This window comes from Carassius gibelio, chromosome B16, assembly GCF_023724105.1.
Source record: "Carassius gibelio isolate Cgi1373 ecotype wild population from Czech Republic chromosome B16, carGib1.2-hapl.c, whole genome shotgun sequence".
In the NCBI taxonomy this organism is placed as follows: domain Eukaryota; kingdom Metazoa; phylum Chordata; class Actinopteri; order Cypriniformes; family Cyprinidae; genus Carassius; species Carassius gibelio.
In genome coordinates this window covers 20,825,205-20,838,265 of record NC_068411.1, presented here as the reverse complement: position 1 = coordinate 20,838,265, position 13,061 = coordinate 20,825,205, and the positions used below count along the sequence as shown (strand labels likewise).

The 13,061-nt window shown below is 35.2% G+C and overlaps 1 protein-coding gene across 6 annotated transcripts in view; it reads left to right on the top strand.

The window, feature by feature from the left end:
- ptk2ab (protein tyrosine kinase 2ab) overlaps positions 1 to 13,061 on the top strand; it is a 58,166-nt gene that overhangs the window by 30,041 nt on the left and 15,064 nt on the right. For 2 of the 6 annotated variants that reach the window (XM_052578549.1, XM_052578550.1), the window contains 14 exons: positions 56 to 154; positions 264 to 381; positions 516 to 555; positions 886 to 944; positions 1,585 to 1,602; positions 3,461 to 3,517; positions 5,007 to 5,027; positions 5,812 to 5,909; positions 6,377 to 6,461; positions 6,897 to 6,997; positions 8,798 to 8,913; positions 9,090 to 9,190; positions 9,516 to 9,605; positions 9,904 to 10,108. In XM_052578549.1, the coding sequence (XP_052434509.1) occupies positions 56 to 154; positions 264 to 381; positions 516 to 555; positions 886 to 944; positions 1,585 to 1,602; positions 3,461 to 3,517; positions 5,007 to 5,027; positions 5,812 to 5,909; positions 6,377 to 6,461; positions 6,897 to 6,997; positions 8,798 to 8,913; positions 9,090 to 9,190; positions 9,516 to 9,605; positions 9,904 to 10,108 (1,208 nt within the window). The remainder of the gene's footprint in view (positions 1 to 55; positions 155 to 263; positions 382 to 515; positions 556 to 885; positions 945 to 1,584; positions 1,603 to 3,460; positions 3,518 to 5,006; positions 5,028 to 5,811; positions 5,910 to 6,376; positions 6,462 to 6,896; positions 6,998 to 8,797; positions 8,914 to 9,089; positions 9,191 to 9,515; positions 9,606 to 9,903; positions 10,109 to 13,061) is intronic. The other 4 variants (XM_052578555.1, XM_052578554.1, XM_052578551.1 and 1 more) reach the window with 3 other exon arrangements.

Sequence of the window (13,061 nt, the reverse complement as noted above, 5' to 3'; positions counted from 1 at the left end):
AGGGACTGGACTGATAGACGGTTGGACAGTGAATCTAATGTCTGTTTCTTTGTAGCCAACACACCTCGCTAACTTCACCCAAGTGCAGAGTATCCAGTTCGAGGAGCGAGATCGGAAGGGAACGCTGCAGTTAGATATAGCTGGAGCACCTGAGGTAACTTCCACACACTGGTTTCAGTGTATCATCTCGTCTTACATGTGGTGGATTTTATACATGGATATGGTGCAGTGTGGGATCTTGTGTGTTCTTGTTCGTTTTCCAGCCTCTGACGGTAACAACTACGGCACTGAACACAGCAGAGAACATGGCCGATCTCATTGATGGTTACTGTAGACTTGTTCATAGAACTTCTTCATCGTTTATCGTCCGTGTACAGAAAGGTGAGAACACAGAAGCATTCAAATTGACAGCCTAATCTTAATAATGTTAATGACATTTTACAGTTTTACTGTTTGTTATTTGATTATTATAATTTTTTTTAATCAAATTTGTTTTTCTCAATGTTTGTTAACAGAAGGAGAGAGAGCTCTTCCATCTATCCCAAAGGCTCCAAAGTAAGTTGCATGGTACTACACCACTTTTTCCCCAATATTTTTTCATTAGATAAATTCGGTTCATCTTTTTGGCCCTGTTGTTGCTCCTTTGGCCTCTTTGGTGCAGACATGTGGAATCTCTCAGTGTACCTTCAACTAATCTGACCCACAGCCCAGCTCCCATTAACGTGGCTGTGGTAGTGCCCATCTGTTATATCACCCCCCCGTGCACGCTAATGGAACAGACCCACACTGTGGTTTCAACACAGATCAGTGTGGAAAAGGTCATGCTGTGATTAAGTTTGATTTGAAAATGTACATGATTCATCCTCTTCAACCTCTGTCACACAGATCAGCAAACCATGAGAAACGGTTGCAAGGAGTCCGGGCCAAAGCCATCTCCGTTTCAGGTAAGACTCATCCAAGAGGACTGAGATGTTGACCTCACATTTTCATTGATAATTAACTTAATCCAGAACTAAGTCCAACCATGTTGTGTAACTGCTCGGCAATTCTTAATTCAGAGCAGTTCTAGTCAAAATGCATGGCTCTTGTCTTGTTTCTAAAATGCTGGTCAACATTGCAACTCTAAAATACTCTCAAACCTGCTGAAGTTTACTGGGGCATGTTTTTATTGTATTATAGGGACTGAAAGTCCCAACAAGGATGGTTAAACATGAAGTCACCTGAATTAAAAGGGTCAACAGTCCCCACAAGGAAATGGCTTAATGAAAGCACTAAAAAAGTCTTAATTAAAATGCAAAAAGGTTTTTATAAAAATAGCATTAGCTCAATGTAGTAACAGTGCAAGTCACTGGAAAGTCCCCACCTTGACAGTGCATGTGTTTTTAGTATAACCTACAGTATAAGAATTATCTGTTGATAATAATGGTTTGGGGCTTGTTTTATTGCTTTGTGTAACAACCATGAAATACTCTTTCATTCTGTTGCCTCGCCTCAGTAATGTCTTTTGATGGAGACATTAATCTAATGCTTTCTCTTTCTGTCCTTCTCTCTTTCGAATCTTTTGCATGCTGATTGGATCCACAGATGATATTGGTGGGGATGGTAAAGTCCAATTTTAATATGTCTTATTTCTGAGTTGAGCGGGGCAAGATATTTCATATTCACAATATACTTTACAATCTCGAATCGTCTTGTGATTTTCCGCAGAGGTTTTTTTTTTTGGGTGATAAAATGCAACAATGTGAATATTCCAATGAGTCCAATGCACTTAAGTTTTCTATAGGTACTGATTTTACTCCCTCTTTATCTTGTGACTTGATAATATCACATTAATGATAATATAACTTTACATTATAAAAAAGTAGTGTGTATCAATTTGAATTTCAGATTCTCTAAATCAGTTCAAAACTGATTTAATTATTCATTTGCACCATCACTCAAAAATGTTCACAAAAATCTCCACATGGCATTTTTTTTTATTATTATAAAATGTTGTAATCTACATTTAAAGGTCCATATTACAGTTAATTATTTTTATGAAAATAATTGAAAAGCAAGTTGGAAAACATGCCTTGATTTACTGTATATGGCATATTTCTACATTTTTGACGTTTTGCCACAATAATTGTTATAGCATTAGATATTTTGAATATTGTCAAAAATGTTATTTTAATACATTTAAACTATATTTAAACTCAAAATATGTTATTTTATAATTTTAAAGCAATGTGTATTGAATATCATCGAACATAAGAAAAATAGATATTAGTTACTTTAATATATTTTAATCATTGTATTATTACATATAAACCGGACAAACACACAGACACACACACACACACACACACAGATAGATAGATAGATAGATAGATAGATAGATAGATAGATAGATAGATAGATAGATAGATAGATAGATAGATAGATAGATAGATAGATAGATATTTATATTTGACTATTATATAAGATGTATTTTTAAAAAAGGACATAGACAACGACATCAAAACATCCGGAGACAATGCATGTTATTTCTAGGACACATATCATTCCAGTGTTCGGTTATTTTCCAGAAACTGTAAAAAAAAAACAGATTCCAAATTTGATTGAAGTCCTTTAGTTTGCCCTTTAAGAAGATGCAGTTTTTCCTTTAACCGGACTTCATGCAGTTGAATACTAACTCAACACAAGATTTATTTTTCACAAATGAGTGCAAAAAGAATATTAAGTATAAATCAAAGTGAGATTTTCTGAAACCTCAGAAGAAAAGTGAAAAGTTGCTTGCTTCAGTGTTTTTCTTTTTGATAGCACAGTTTTGAGTGCATTCAGTTCCCATGTTTCAGTCCTGTGAACTCAAGAAAAACAAAATACCTAGGTGTGTATCTGTGATCTCTCGCAGCAGTAGCTTACAATGGAATTTGATGTTTTGATCTGATAAAACTAGTCCGCTTTATCTACTGAAAACACACATCCCTTTCTCCCACAGCAAGGGGAAAGTGTTTGCTCACAGCGCTCCACTCACGAGACTTCACTGACAGTCAATACGAGCTGTCAGAATTGGTTGACTTTTGCCACATTGCTGCGTAGAGAACATTTATCAAAACTTTTTCCTTAAAACCAGACAGGACAGACACAATAGCTGTCAAATTACCCATGACTTCATCTGTTTTTCCCAATGACACCAATGCTTTGGAAAGACCGTTCCCCTCTCAGCTCTTTAGACACACTCAGATATCACAGCTGTGTGGATGTGATCGAAGCCAGCTCAAACTCCTGCAGGATACATAGATACCGAAACACTTTTAAACTTAGCACTGCGGCGTTAATGGCAAAGAGACGACATGTGTAATTGCCAAGGAGTGTGTGAGTTGTGCCGGAGATGAGAAGACGTGTTTCTGGTTTTGGAAGGGCTGTCTTTAGCTGGTCCTGGTATGTTTGGACTTAAAATACTGTTTTCCCTTTTCAGAAACCGACGACTACGCTGAGATCATTGACGAAGAGGACACATACACCATGCCTTCCAGTGAGTATCACAGGTTCATACTGATCTCAGACCAGGATTATGCTGCTCTGGCTTAAAATCACAGTAAAACTAATTGGGCGAGAATTTTTTTTAAAATGTTTTCCATGAATATTAACTAAAATTGTATACTGTGAATATTTCAGGTCATCTTAAATGACTTGAAGTCTATAAATCTGGAAAATACACAACATATACAGTTTTTATAAGTTAGTTCAGCTGCTTTAAAAGCATCCTCTAAAGCAAATATCACTCTACTCATTTTCCTAACCTACTTCCTATTATCTACCTGACTTTAGAACAGGTTGTTTGGGATCGCAGGCACAGAAGCTCCTGAGACGTTTATAGCTGCTTGAGTCGGTGTCGCTTTCTGCTTAGCTGTTCGTTTAGGTCTGAAACTGAACTCTGGAGTAGCGTGGAGTTCAGTTTTGTTTATTCCTTTCTATGCGCTTGTGTCTCAAACGTCATTTGCTCAGTGTGGGTTTGGATGGAGGAAGCTGTATTGTAATAATAGAACTAATTCCTTGTATTGACTGGCACTGGGCACATGGACTTTGTGCCATGTTCTTAAAGGACACATGAGAAAGGCCCAGTGCAGTGGTGAGCAAGCACTGAAATGGATATGATCTTAAATGGCCATTTTATTAATGGAACAAACATTTAGCTTCGTCATAATGTTATTTTGGGTAAATTATTGAGTAGATCATTGAAAAGAAAGTCTTGGCACAGTCAAGACTTGAACCTAAGCATGTGCACTATTGTGCCATGCATCGGAGAACATTTAATTTATTTAATCAGATAATTTCATATATTTTTATTGATGTTCTTTTATGTTAGTATCCCAAAATAATCTTTTATTTGAATTTTTTTTCTTATAGCAAACCAGTTTTAGGCTAAAATTACAGTAATTTAAATTGTGCATTTTATTAAAAAAAAAAGAAAATTATAAAAAAAAAAATATATATATATATATATAATTCTTTTTTTTATTACCTGAATTAAGATATTGTTTATATTTTAATATAACATTCTTCTTGTGCCATTTTATGTTATTGAAATAACATTAAATATTATTATTAAAAGTTTGATTTGAATTTTAAATCATTTGTATTTTATTTGCCCTGAAACTTTTTAAATATATTAATATTTTTAAGTTTAAGTTTTTTTTCTTCATAATACAGATTTCACTGCTGCACAGGATATCATTTTTTCTTTGCCTATTTTCTCTACAGGCAGCATTGTTTTTAAGGAAATTATGCAGTTTATTATTAAATAATTTCCCCACAACTGTGAAATTTACCCATAAGTCACTGGGCCTCAATAACAATAATAACAATAACAATACTTACTATTGGGTTTTTGTAAACATTGCTTTGATTAATTAAAATGTATTTTTTTTTTATAAAAGATCATTATTATCAGTTAATGATGACCTCAATGTTATTCAGTGTTATATTTGCCACTTTGTTTTCTCTCATTATTGGCACAACAGAATATTATGGACTAGGTGAAGGTAAAGCTGTTTCTCTTGCTGTTTTCATTCCCTTTCCTCCATATGCTTGAGACTTTCTGTGTGACGGTGGGGCCTGTGTGTTGCTTTTGCTTTGCCTGTTTGTTTCTTGTGGTCGAATCTTTATATATTTCTTTATTTCCTAATGTTGTGAACAGAAATCATTGTTTTTTGGATTTGTACACACATGCAGCATTTTAACTGACACCTTCGATTTCCACTGAAGGTGCTCCGAAATGGCTTTGACACTTTTACGTATGGATGTTCAAAGGGCTTGTCAAGTGATTCTTGATTTGTTCTTCTTAAAGAGAGAGTTCAACCGAAAACCACAATTGTGTCATTATTTACTCAAACTCAAGTTGTTCCAAACTAATTTCCTCCTCCTGTTGAACATAAAAGAAGATAGTTTGAAGACCAACAGTAACCAACAGTTGCTGGTCCCCATTGACTTTCATAGAAGAAAATAGTATGCATGTCAATGGGGACCAGAAATGGTTTGGTTTTCCCACACCTTGAGTGTGACTTTTTTTGGTGAACTTTCATTTTAAAAAAGAACCTTTAGTACATTTTCTTCACTGAGTCTTGTATGCATTTTGGATTACTTATTGGGTTGGTATGGCATGTATGGGATGGATTCGATATTGAAAAACGTTCTGTATATGAACTGATTCAGAATTGCATGGTGTCTTTTCTTTTTCTGAGTACATGGTGGAAAGTGGCCTTTGCTAATCATATATGAAGTGATATGTTTAAGTGTTGACTGGGACTTGACCAATTTGTCTTTCAGCCAGGGACTATGAGATCCAAAGAGACAGAATTGAGCTGGGACGCTGTATAGGTGAAGGCCAGTTTGGAGACGTCCATCAAGGGATTTACATATGTCCGGTATAAATGACTTTTATTGCATTTTATTGATTCATTTAACTTGTATATAACATACTTATTTATACTACTGCTCGAAAGAAGTAGGTTATGCTCACGAAGGCAGCATTTATTTGATCAGAAATACGGGAAAACATTGTAACAATTTAAAATAACTGTTTTCTATATTCATATAGTTTCAAATGTATTTATTTCTGTAATGGAGGCCATTACTGTTCAGTATTTAAAAGAACAGCAAATTTCAGCCAATTTAAAATGGATTTCTTTTTTTGTAACAATGTAACATTTAAACTGTCACTTTTGATTTAATGCTTCTTTAGTGAATAAAAATATTAATTTCTTCAAACAAACAAAAAATCTTTCTTTAATCTGTATTTATGTGATGATGATGAAGACTTTTACTTTGCAAGAAATGACTAATGTTGTATACTGTAAATGTCTGAAAGCTTTTCTTTTTTCTGTGCTCCCAGGAGAACCCAGCTCTTTCTGTGGCGATAAAGACGTGTAAGAATTGCACCTCGGACAGTGTTCGAGAGAAGTTTCTCCAGGAGGCCTGTGAGTGTCACATCATTGATACCCAGCATGGCTGTGTCCATCAGCATTCCTGCACTGTAATTGAGAGGAATGTGTTTTGGATAGTTGGTGCCGAAACTCCAAACGTTTTCAGAATCTGGAGTTAATAAGAGCACAGCTGGTAGCTTTTGTACACCCGAACAGGTGCTGGTATGTGTGTGAGAGTGAGAAAAAGTGAGGCACTAATAAACAGAACATAATGTTTTTACCACAGCTTTTGGAGCCTTCACCGATCATTTGATTTAAGTGTATAATTCAGTTATTTTGTCTGATTTAGGTACACAAGATGCCCATTCCACAATTTTTTAAATCACAAAAAAGTGTATTTCTTTCATAATAAATGCATTATGTATGTATGCTGCTAAAATGTCATAAGATATGATGCTGGATTAATTTTGTCTCGATATGTTCCAACAGTGACCATGCGACAGTTCGATCATCCGCATATTGTAAAGCTGATTGGGGTCATTACAGAGAACCCCGTGTGGATCATCATGGAGCTTTGCACGCTGGGAGAGGTGGGTTTTTCGATCTGGTTTATGTGTAACGGTTTGATTTGGGATTGGGGGAGCGGTTGGTGCACACCTTCAATCTCCATAGGAACGTGACCTGATATTAAACCCATTAAACTCATATTATTCACAAAGACAGCAGCCGGGTTAAGGCTGGAGGAATCCATCATGACTGCTTGTCTCATAAACCGGCCATAAAGGCATAGTAAAGATGATTGCTAGGGGTGGCTGTATTTCATAGCACGTCTCCGATGATTTAAACCTTACTGAGATGCTCTGTGTGCATAGAGCTTTCAGATGGAAAACAGTTACCTGGTAAATAGCTAAAGATAGATCTGAGTTTGTTTTAGCAGGGGTCCTGCATCAAGATAAAACGGTTGTTCTCAACCTCTTTTTAACTCCGAAGCCCAAGACAATATTCAAAGCTATATAAGCCAATCTAAGTTATATAAACTCAAAATATGATGTAAATTGTACATCTTCATTTGAGTGTTTTTTTAGCATTTTAATTTAAAATGTTAATATCTATAAATGTAAATAGTTTTAAGACTTTAAGGGACTTAAAATTAAGTTTGAGGCCATTTGAAGTCCTTGCTCACAGCTGGTTTTAATATCTAAAGCACTTGCTGTTGACACATAGCGTAAAAAAATTTAAATAAGACAAAAACATAAGACAATGTAACAAATTCAAATCTTTTAGAAATCATTGTAAATAACATCTGAAAGTATGGGTAATATATAAAAATGTGTTTCCATCTCCTTTTATGTGATTAACCCTTTTTCGCAAAAGCCACCTCAAGCGAGCGTAAAAAAGTTTTTGCAAATTAAGGGAGTTTTATTCAAAATTATCACTTGTTTCTGATGCATTACGTCAAAATGCACATAAAAACAGGGTGATGGAAACATACCTAATGATGCTATCATTTGTGCTAAAGGAGCCTCGACCAAGTATTGAGTGCATAAATGAACATACTTTAAGGAACTTCAACTTTTCTGTTTTGCAAATCCTTTTTTTTTATTTTTTTTATTGATGTTAGGAAATATTCTAATATTTTGAGATACTGGACTTTTGACTTTCATGAGCTGTAAGCTCTAATAAAAAAAAATAAATAAATAAACTTTTGAAATGTTTTACTTTACATGGAATTAATCTAGAATACTGTATATGAAAGTTTCACTTTTTGAAATAGGTTTCGAAATAAGAATTTTTTCTTTTTTGAGATGCACGTGTGTGTGTGTGTGTGTGTGTGTGTTTGTTTGCATGCATGTATTTAAAGTGGCAAGCAGTTAAAATGTTCTGTTAATTTAATCAAGCAACTGTATTAAATATTAGGTTGTGCAACCTTAACATTATCTGCGTATGTTATTTTAGCTCTCATTTAATTATCAGTTGCAGCATGGCAGGCATATCCAAGATGTTCCCAGAATAGTGTATATAATGTATGTAAAAACGTACAGTTCACCCATTATTTTTAAAGCCCTGTTTAGTCAAAGTTTAAACTCCTTTCAGTACAGTGGTTGATTGACAGGAGGCTAGACTGTCCATAGTGCATTAAAATGGATAAACATTAACATTACACGAATTTGCTATTGACTGTGAGTGGAGGAAAGCGGTTGAACCTCATTATTAGCGCTGATATATAGATAGATACACAGTACTGTAGTTTCCTTTGACCAATCCAACAGCACCATCTAGTGCTCAGTGTCAATTTAGTTTTCTGTGAATTTGCAAAAAGCTCTTGAAATACTTTTTCTGGAGTCACCAATCATATTTATGAAAATATGTTTTCCTCTTTTGCTTTTCAGTTGCGTTCCTTTCTTCAGATTAGGAAGTACAATCTGGATTTAGCATCACTCATCCTGTTTTCTTACCAGCTCAGCACAGCTCTTGCATACCTGGAGAGTAAACGCTTTGTTCACAGGTAAGTGTCCAGGTCGGGCCGGCCATCATAATTGATCATGATCATTGCCCATTTCCTGTTGAACATTTCTGCAGACAGGATCCTCATCTAGTAGCATTTCTGCATACGTATTTATTATGGAAATAAGGTAGAAATAAAAAAAAGCTAATTCTAAAGTAAATTATCGCATTTTTCAGGGACATTGCAGCACGGAACGTTCTGGTGTCCTCAGTGGACTGTGTGAAGCTGGGAGACTTTGGTTTGTCAAGATACATGGAGGACAGCTCTTATTATAAAGGTATTAATTTACCCTCTTTAAAGATCAGAAAGACATGTGAAACATTCAAAATAATATATATTAAACGAAATATGAAAATTAAATTAATTGTATGATATTTTTTATATTACTGATTAGCAGCAAAAGCATTGACAGTAAATCTGAGTTCTTTCCTACTTTAAATTGTGCTACATTTATGTTCACAAACCATAATAAAAAGAGTGTTATCGTCCGCTTGTGTGAATGCTAATATAGTTTGAATTATCAATATCTTTCTCAGTGTGAATGAGCCTTTACTTCTGACTGAATGTACAGATCTCTCCTCATTTTCATTCACTCTTCACAGCCTCTAAAGGAAAACTACCTATTAAATGGATGGCACCAGAGTCAATAAACTTCAGACGTTTTACCTCAGCCAGCGACGTGTGGATGTTTGGTAAGTGAGTGTGTGTGTGTGTGTTTTACGGTCTATTGAGCATGTTCAGACAATGAAAAGTTAGCATTATGCATGCAGTGCATTTGGGGCATTTCTACATTGTGTGTAACGAGAGCCTTTTTCGGAGTAGAATTGTAATTTTTCCATTTTGTGTGTCTCCCCATTTAATTAATAGTCTAGATCAGGAAGTGACAGCTCCTGTTTTATAGCCAGCTTTAATTAGTGCTAAAGTTGAGTCATTTAGAAGAGGAATCTTGCAGTATTCTTCATGTGTATCTATCCTCACTCTGTGTTTCAGGGGTGTGTATGTGGGAGATACTAATGTATGGAGTGAAGCCGTTTCAAGGCGTGAAGAATAACGATGTGATAGGCCGGATTGAGAACGGCGAGCGTCTGGCAATGCCGCCCAACTGCCCACCAACCCTTTACAGCCTGATGACTAAGTGCTGGGCGTACGACCCCAGCAAACGACCACGATTCACCGAGCTCAAAGGCCAACTGAGGTCAGTCCACACAACTTTGCACAAATTTTGCTCCATTCGTTATGAACCGCTACTATTGATTCAGTTATATTACTGAATTGTTGGTCATGGTTTTGAAAATGTCTTTGTTTGCATATGTTAGACTTGATATATTAGTGGTCATCTCCACATTTACATTCATCCTCCTGGTTTAGAGTCCCATGACCACAGTAAATGAAACTGCCTAACAGCAGTAGAGGGCGCTGTAATGCTCTAGATGTCTGACTACAGTGATTTTGTTTAAAGATGGCTTTGTACAGCAAGTAGAGATTCAGCCCAACATTAACCCATACTTGACTGAGAATAGACCTGTAAAGCAATTTACAGTAATTTGACAGCAAAACTGTGGTTTGCTTCCAATGGTCATTTACTAATCTGGTTTACGGCTGTATGGGCTCCTGTACATAGCTTTGTGTATATTATAAAGTTATCCGTATCTGTATGTGCACTATTTCACATTTTTTGAAGTTCAAGATACAAGAGCTTTATGTGACGTCAAGCTGATGCACACTGTAATTAGAAATAATTTATATACTTTACTCTTTACTAGTTGGGGTCGTTACATTGGGTTTATACTAATGTTGTAATTTCTATTAATTAGGGCTGCACGATTAATCGCATGCGATTTGTCATGCATGTCTCGTCAGTAAAGCTGGTTCTGTGATTAGCGGTAAATGTCCATCACATGCTTTCAAATGGAGCGGCACTTAATATACAGAACCGTAGTTCGCTGACAAGCTACGCAATATCGCATTCATAACCGCATTCGATTAATCTGCGATTATGAACGCGATATTGCATTGCTTGTCAGCGAACTATGGCTCTGCGTAGTAAGTGCCGCTCCATTTGAAAGCCGCTAATCACAGAACCGGCTTTACTGATGAGACACGCGAGACAATCGCATGCAATTAATCGTGCAGCCCTACTATTAATCGCAAATCAAAAAATGTATATGCATATTTTATGCTTTACTTTTCACTTTTTATATTTAGATTATTAATATTTATTTAAAACAAATGTTCACTGAACATATTAATTCAAATTATTATTTTATCTGTTACACTATTTTTTTTTTTTTTTGAAATCCCCCAATGCACTACTTGCATTTATTAGTTTTTGGGAAAAATCTTAATTTTAATAATAATTTATTCAATAGATCATCATTGAAAGTGAAAACATTAAGGATGTTAAAAATATCTTGTTCTTATTTCTGCTTCCAATAAATGCTGTTCTTTTTAACAGAAAACTGTTATTTTAAATTGTACTAATAACATTATTAATTAATTAACATTATTAAACATTGATACATTTTAGTGATCATAAACTTTTGAATGGTAGTGTATATATTGTATATTCTCAGTGTAAGCACTCAGAAGGGCATTTTAGAGGAAGTTTAGTCCCGTTAAGCCTTGATTCACCGCCTGCATGTCTATTTCACTTCCCGTCTGGACCTGATTTCATTGTTGCAATGTCCACTATGAGAAAAATCATACTGTTCTTCTTTTATTCTCCAGTTTTTATCTCTTTCTGACCCTTTTAGTCATGTACACACACACACGTGCACACACACACACACCCTGTATCCTTCATGATACAATAGAATTTAATTCCCAAATGTCTGTTCATGTCCGCACATGCAGTCAGTTCCCGTAAATGCCAATGGAAATTGGGGGGGGGGGGGGGGGTGAGCTGTACTCTGACAGGCCATCAAACACCTGAATCCCTAATAATGTGAGGAATCTTTTCTGCCTTCAGCAAAAACATTCAAGTTTTCTATTTGCAAAAACAGAATTGAAAGCAAATATTGAAAGTTATAGAAGGTTATACACAGATTTCCCAGATAACCAGATCGAGACAGATATGTCATGTTGCATCTCAAGTCGAAAATTATTTCCTTTTTAGGTATCTTGGATGGAGTGATTTTTTTTTTTTTTTAATGCATTGGAAAATACAGATCCCTTTCTCTACCCTCATAAAATCTGCAGTACATTCAAGTGTAGAACGTCTGTTTCTTGGAAACCATGTAAATATTTACACTGTTAACGGCATTTATAAAGCCAAATTACTTCCATAACTAGTGCTGAAGCTATCAGAGCAGGGGTTTAGTCAATGTCCTGTTGTGTTTGATAAGGAAATTAGCTGCTGTATGCTCGAGGTCTGTAATTAGTGGATTTATGATCTTTATGATGTTAGTGTTGATGGGTCTTGGTTTAAAAGTGCGTCACATGTGTGATGGCGAAACAGCTGTTGTAATATAACAAAGTTTATCTAACTTGTTCAGAAGTGATCTTAAGGTTATTATAGTGAACACTGAGATGAAGTGAGGATTATGAAATGTAATGCAGTCACATGGGTTTGACACACAGGATGCTTCATCTCTGGAGCCCATTGTCTGAAGTCAAGTCTTTGTCAGCAGTTGCAGAAAGAAAGTCTAGCCCAAACAACTTGAGAAATGAATCATTATGTTTGTCTTTGCACTCAATAGTTTGAGTCTAAACACTGAGACTGAAGCAGTGTTTTGTGTATATGTTGAATGTTCAGATGTTTAGTACTTCATTCTAGACACACTTTAAAAGTAGTCTCTTTTTTAACTGACGTGCCCTCAAGTGTGTGTTTTTTTTCTTCATATATTTAGTTCACAGCTGTTAAGCCTAACCTTTCCATAACAAATTTAGATTTAACTTTTGTTATTTGGTATTATAGTATTATCATTTTTGATTAAGGAAATCTTTTTTAATCAATTTACATTTATTAATTATGGACTGTCAAGCCCAAGCCTTATGATTTTTTTAACATTTTTAAAGAAATGTTTTCTTCCTCCTCTTTTTTATTTTTATTTTTTTTTTTATTCTTTTTTTATAATTAAAGCTGGGTAACTTTTGACGCTCTAGCGGTTAATAAACAGAACTGCTTGCGTGTTGCAGAAGAACATTGT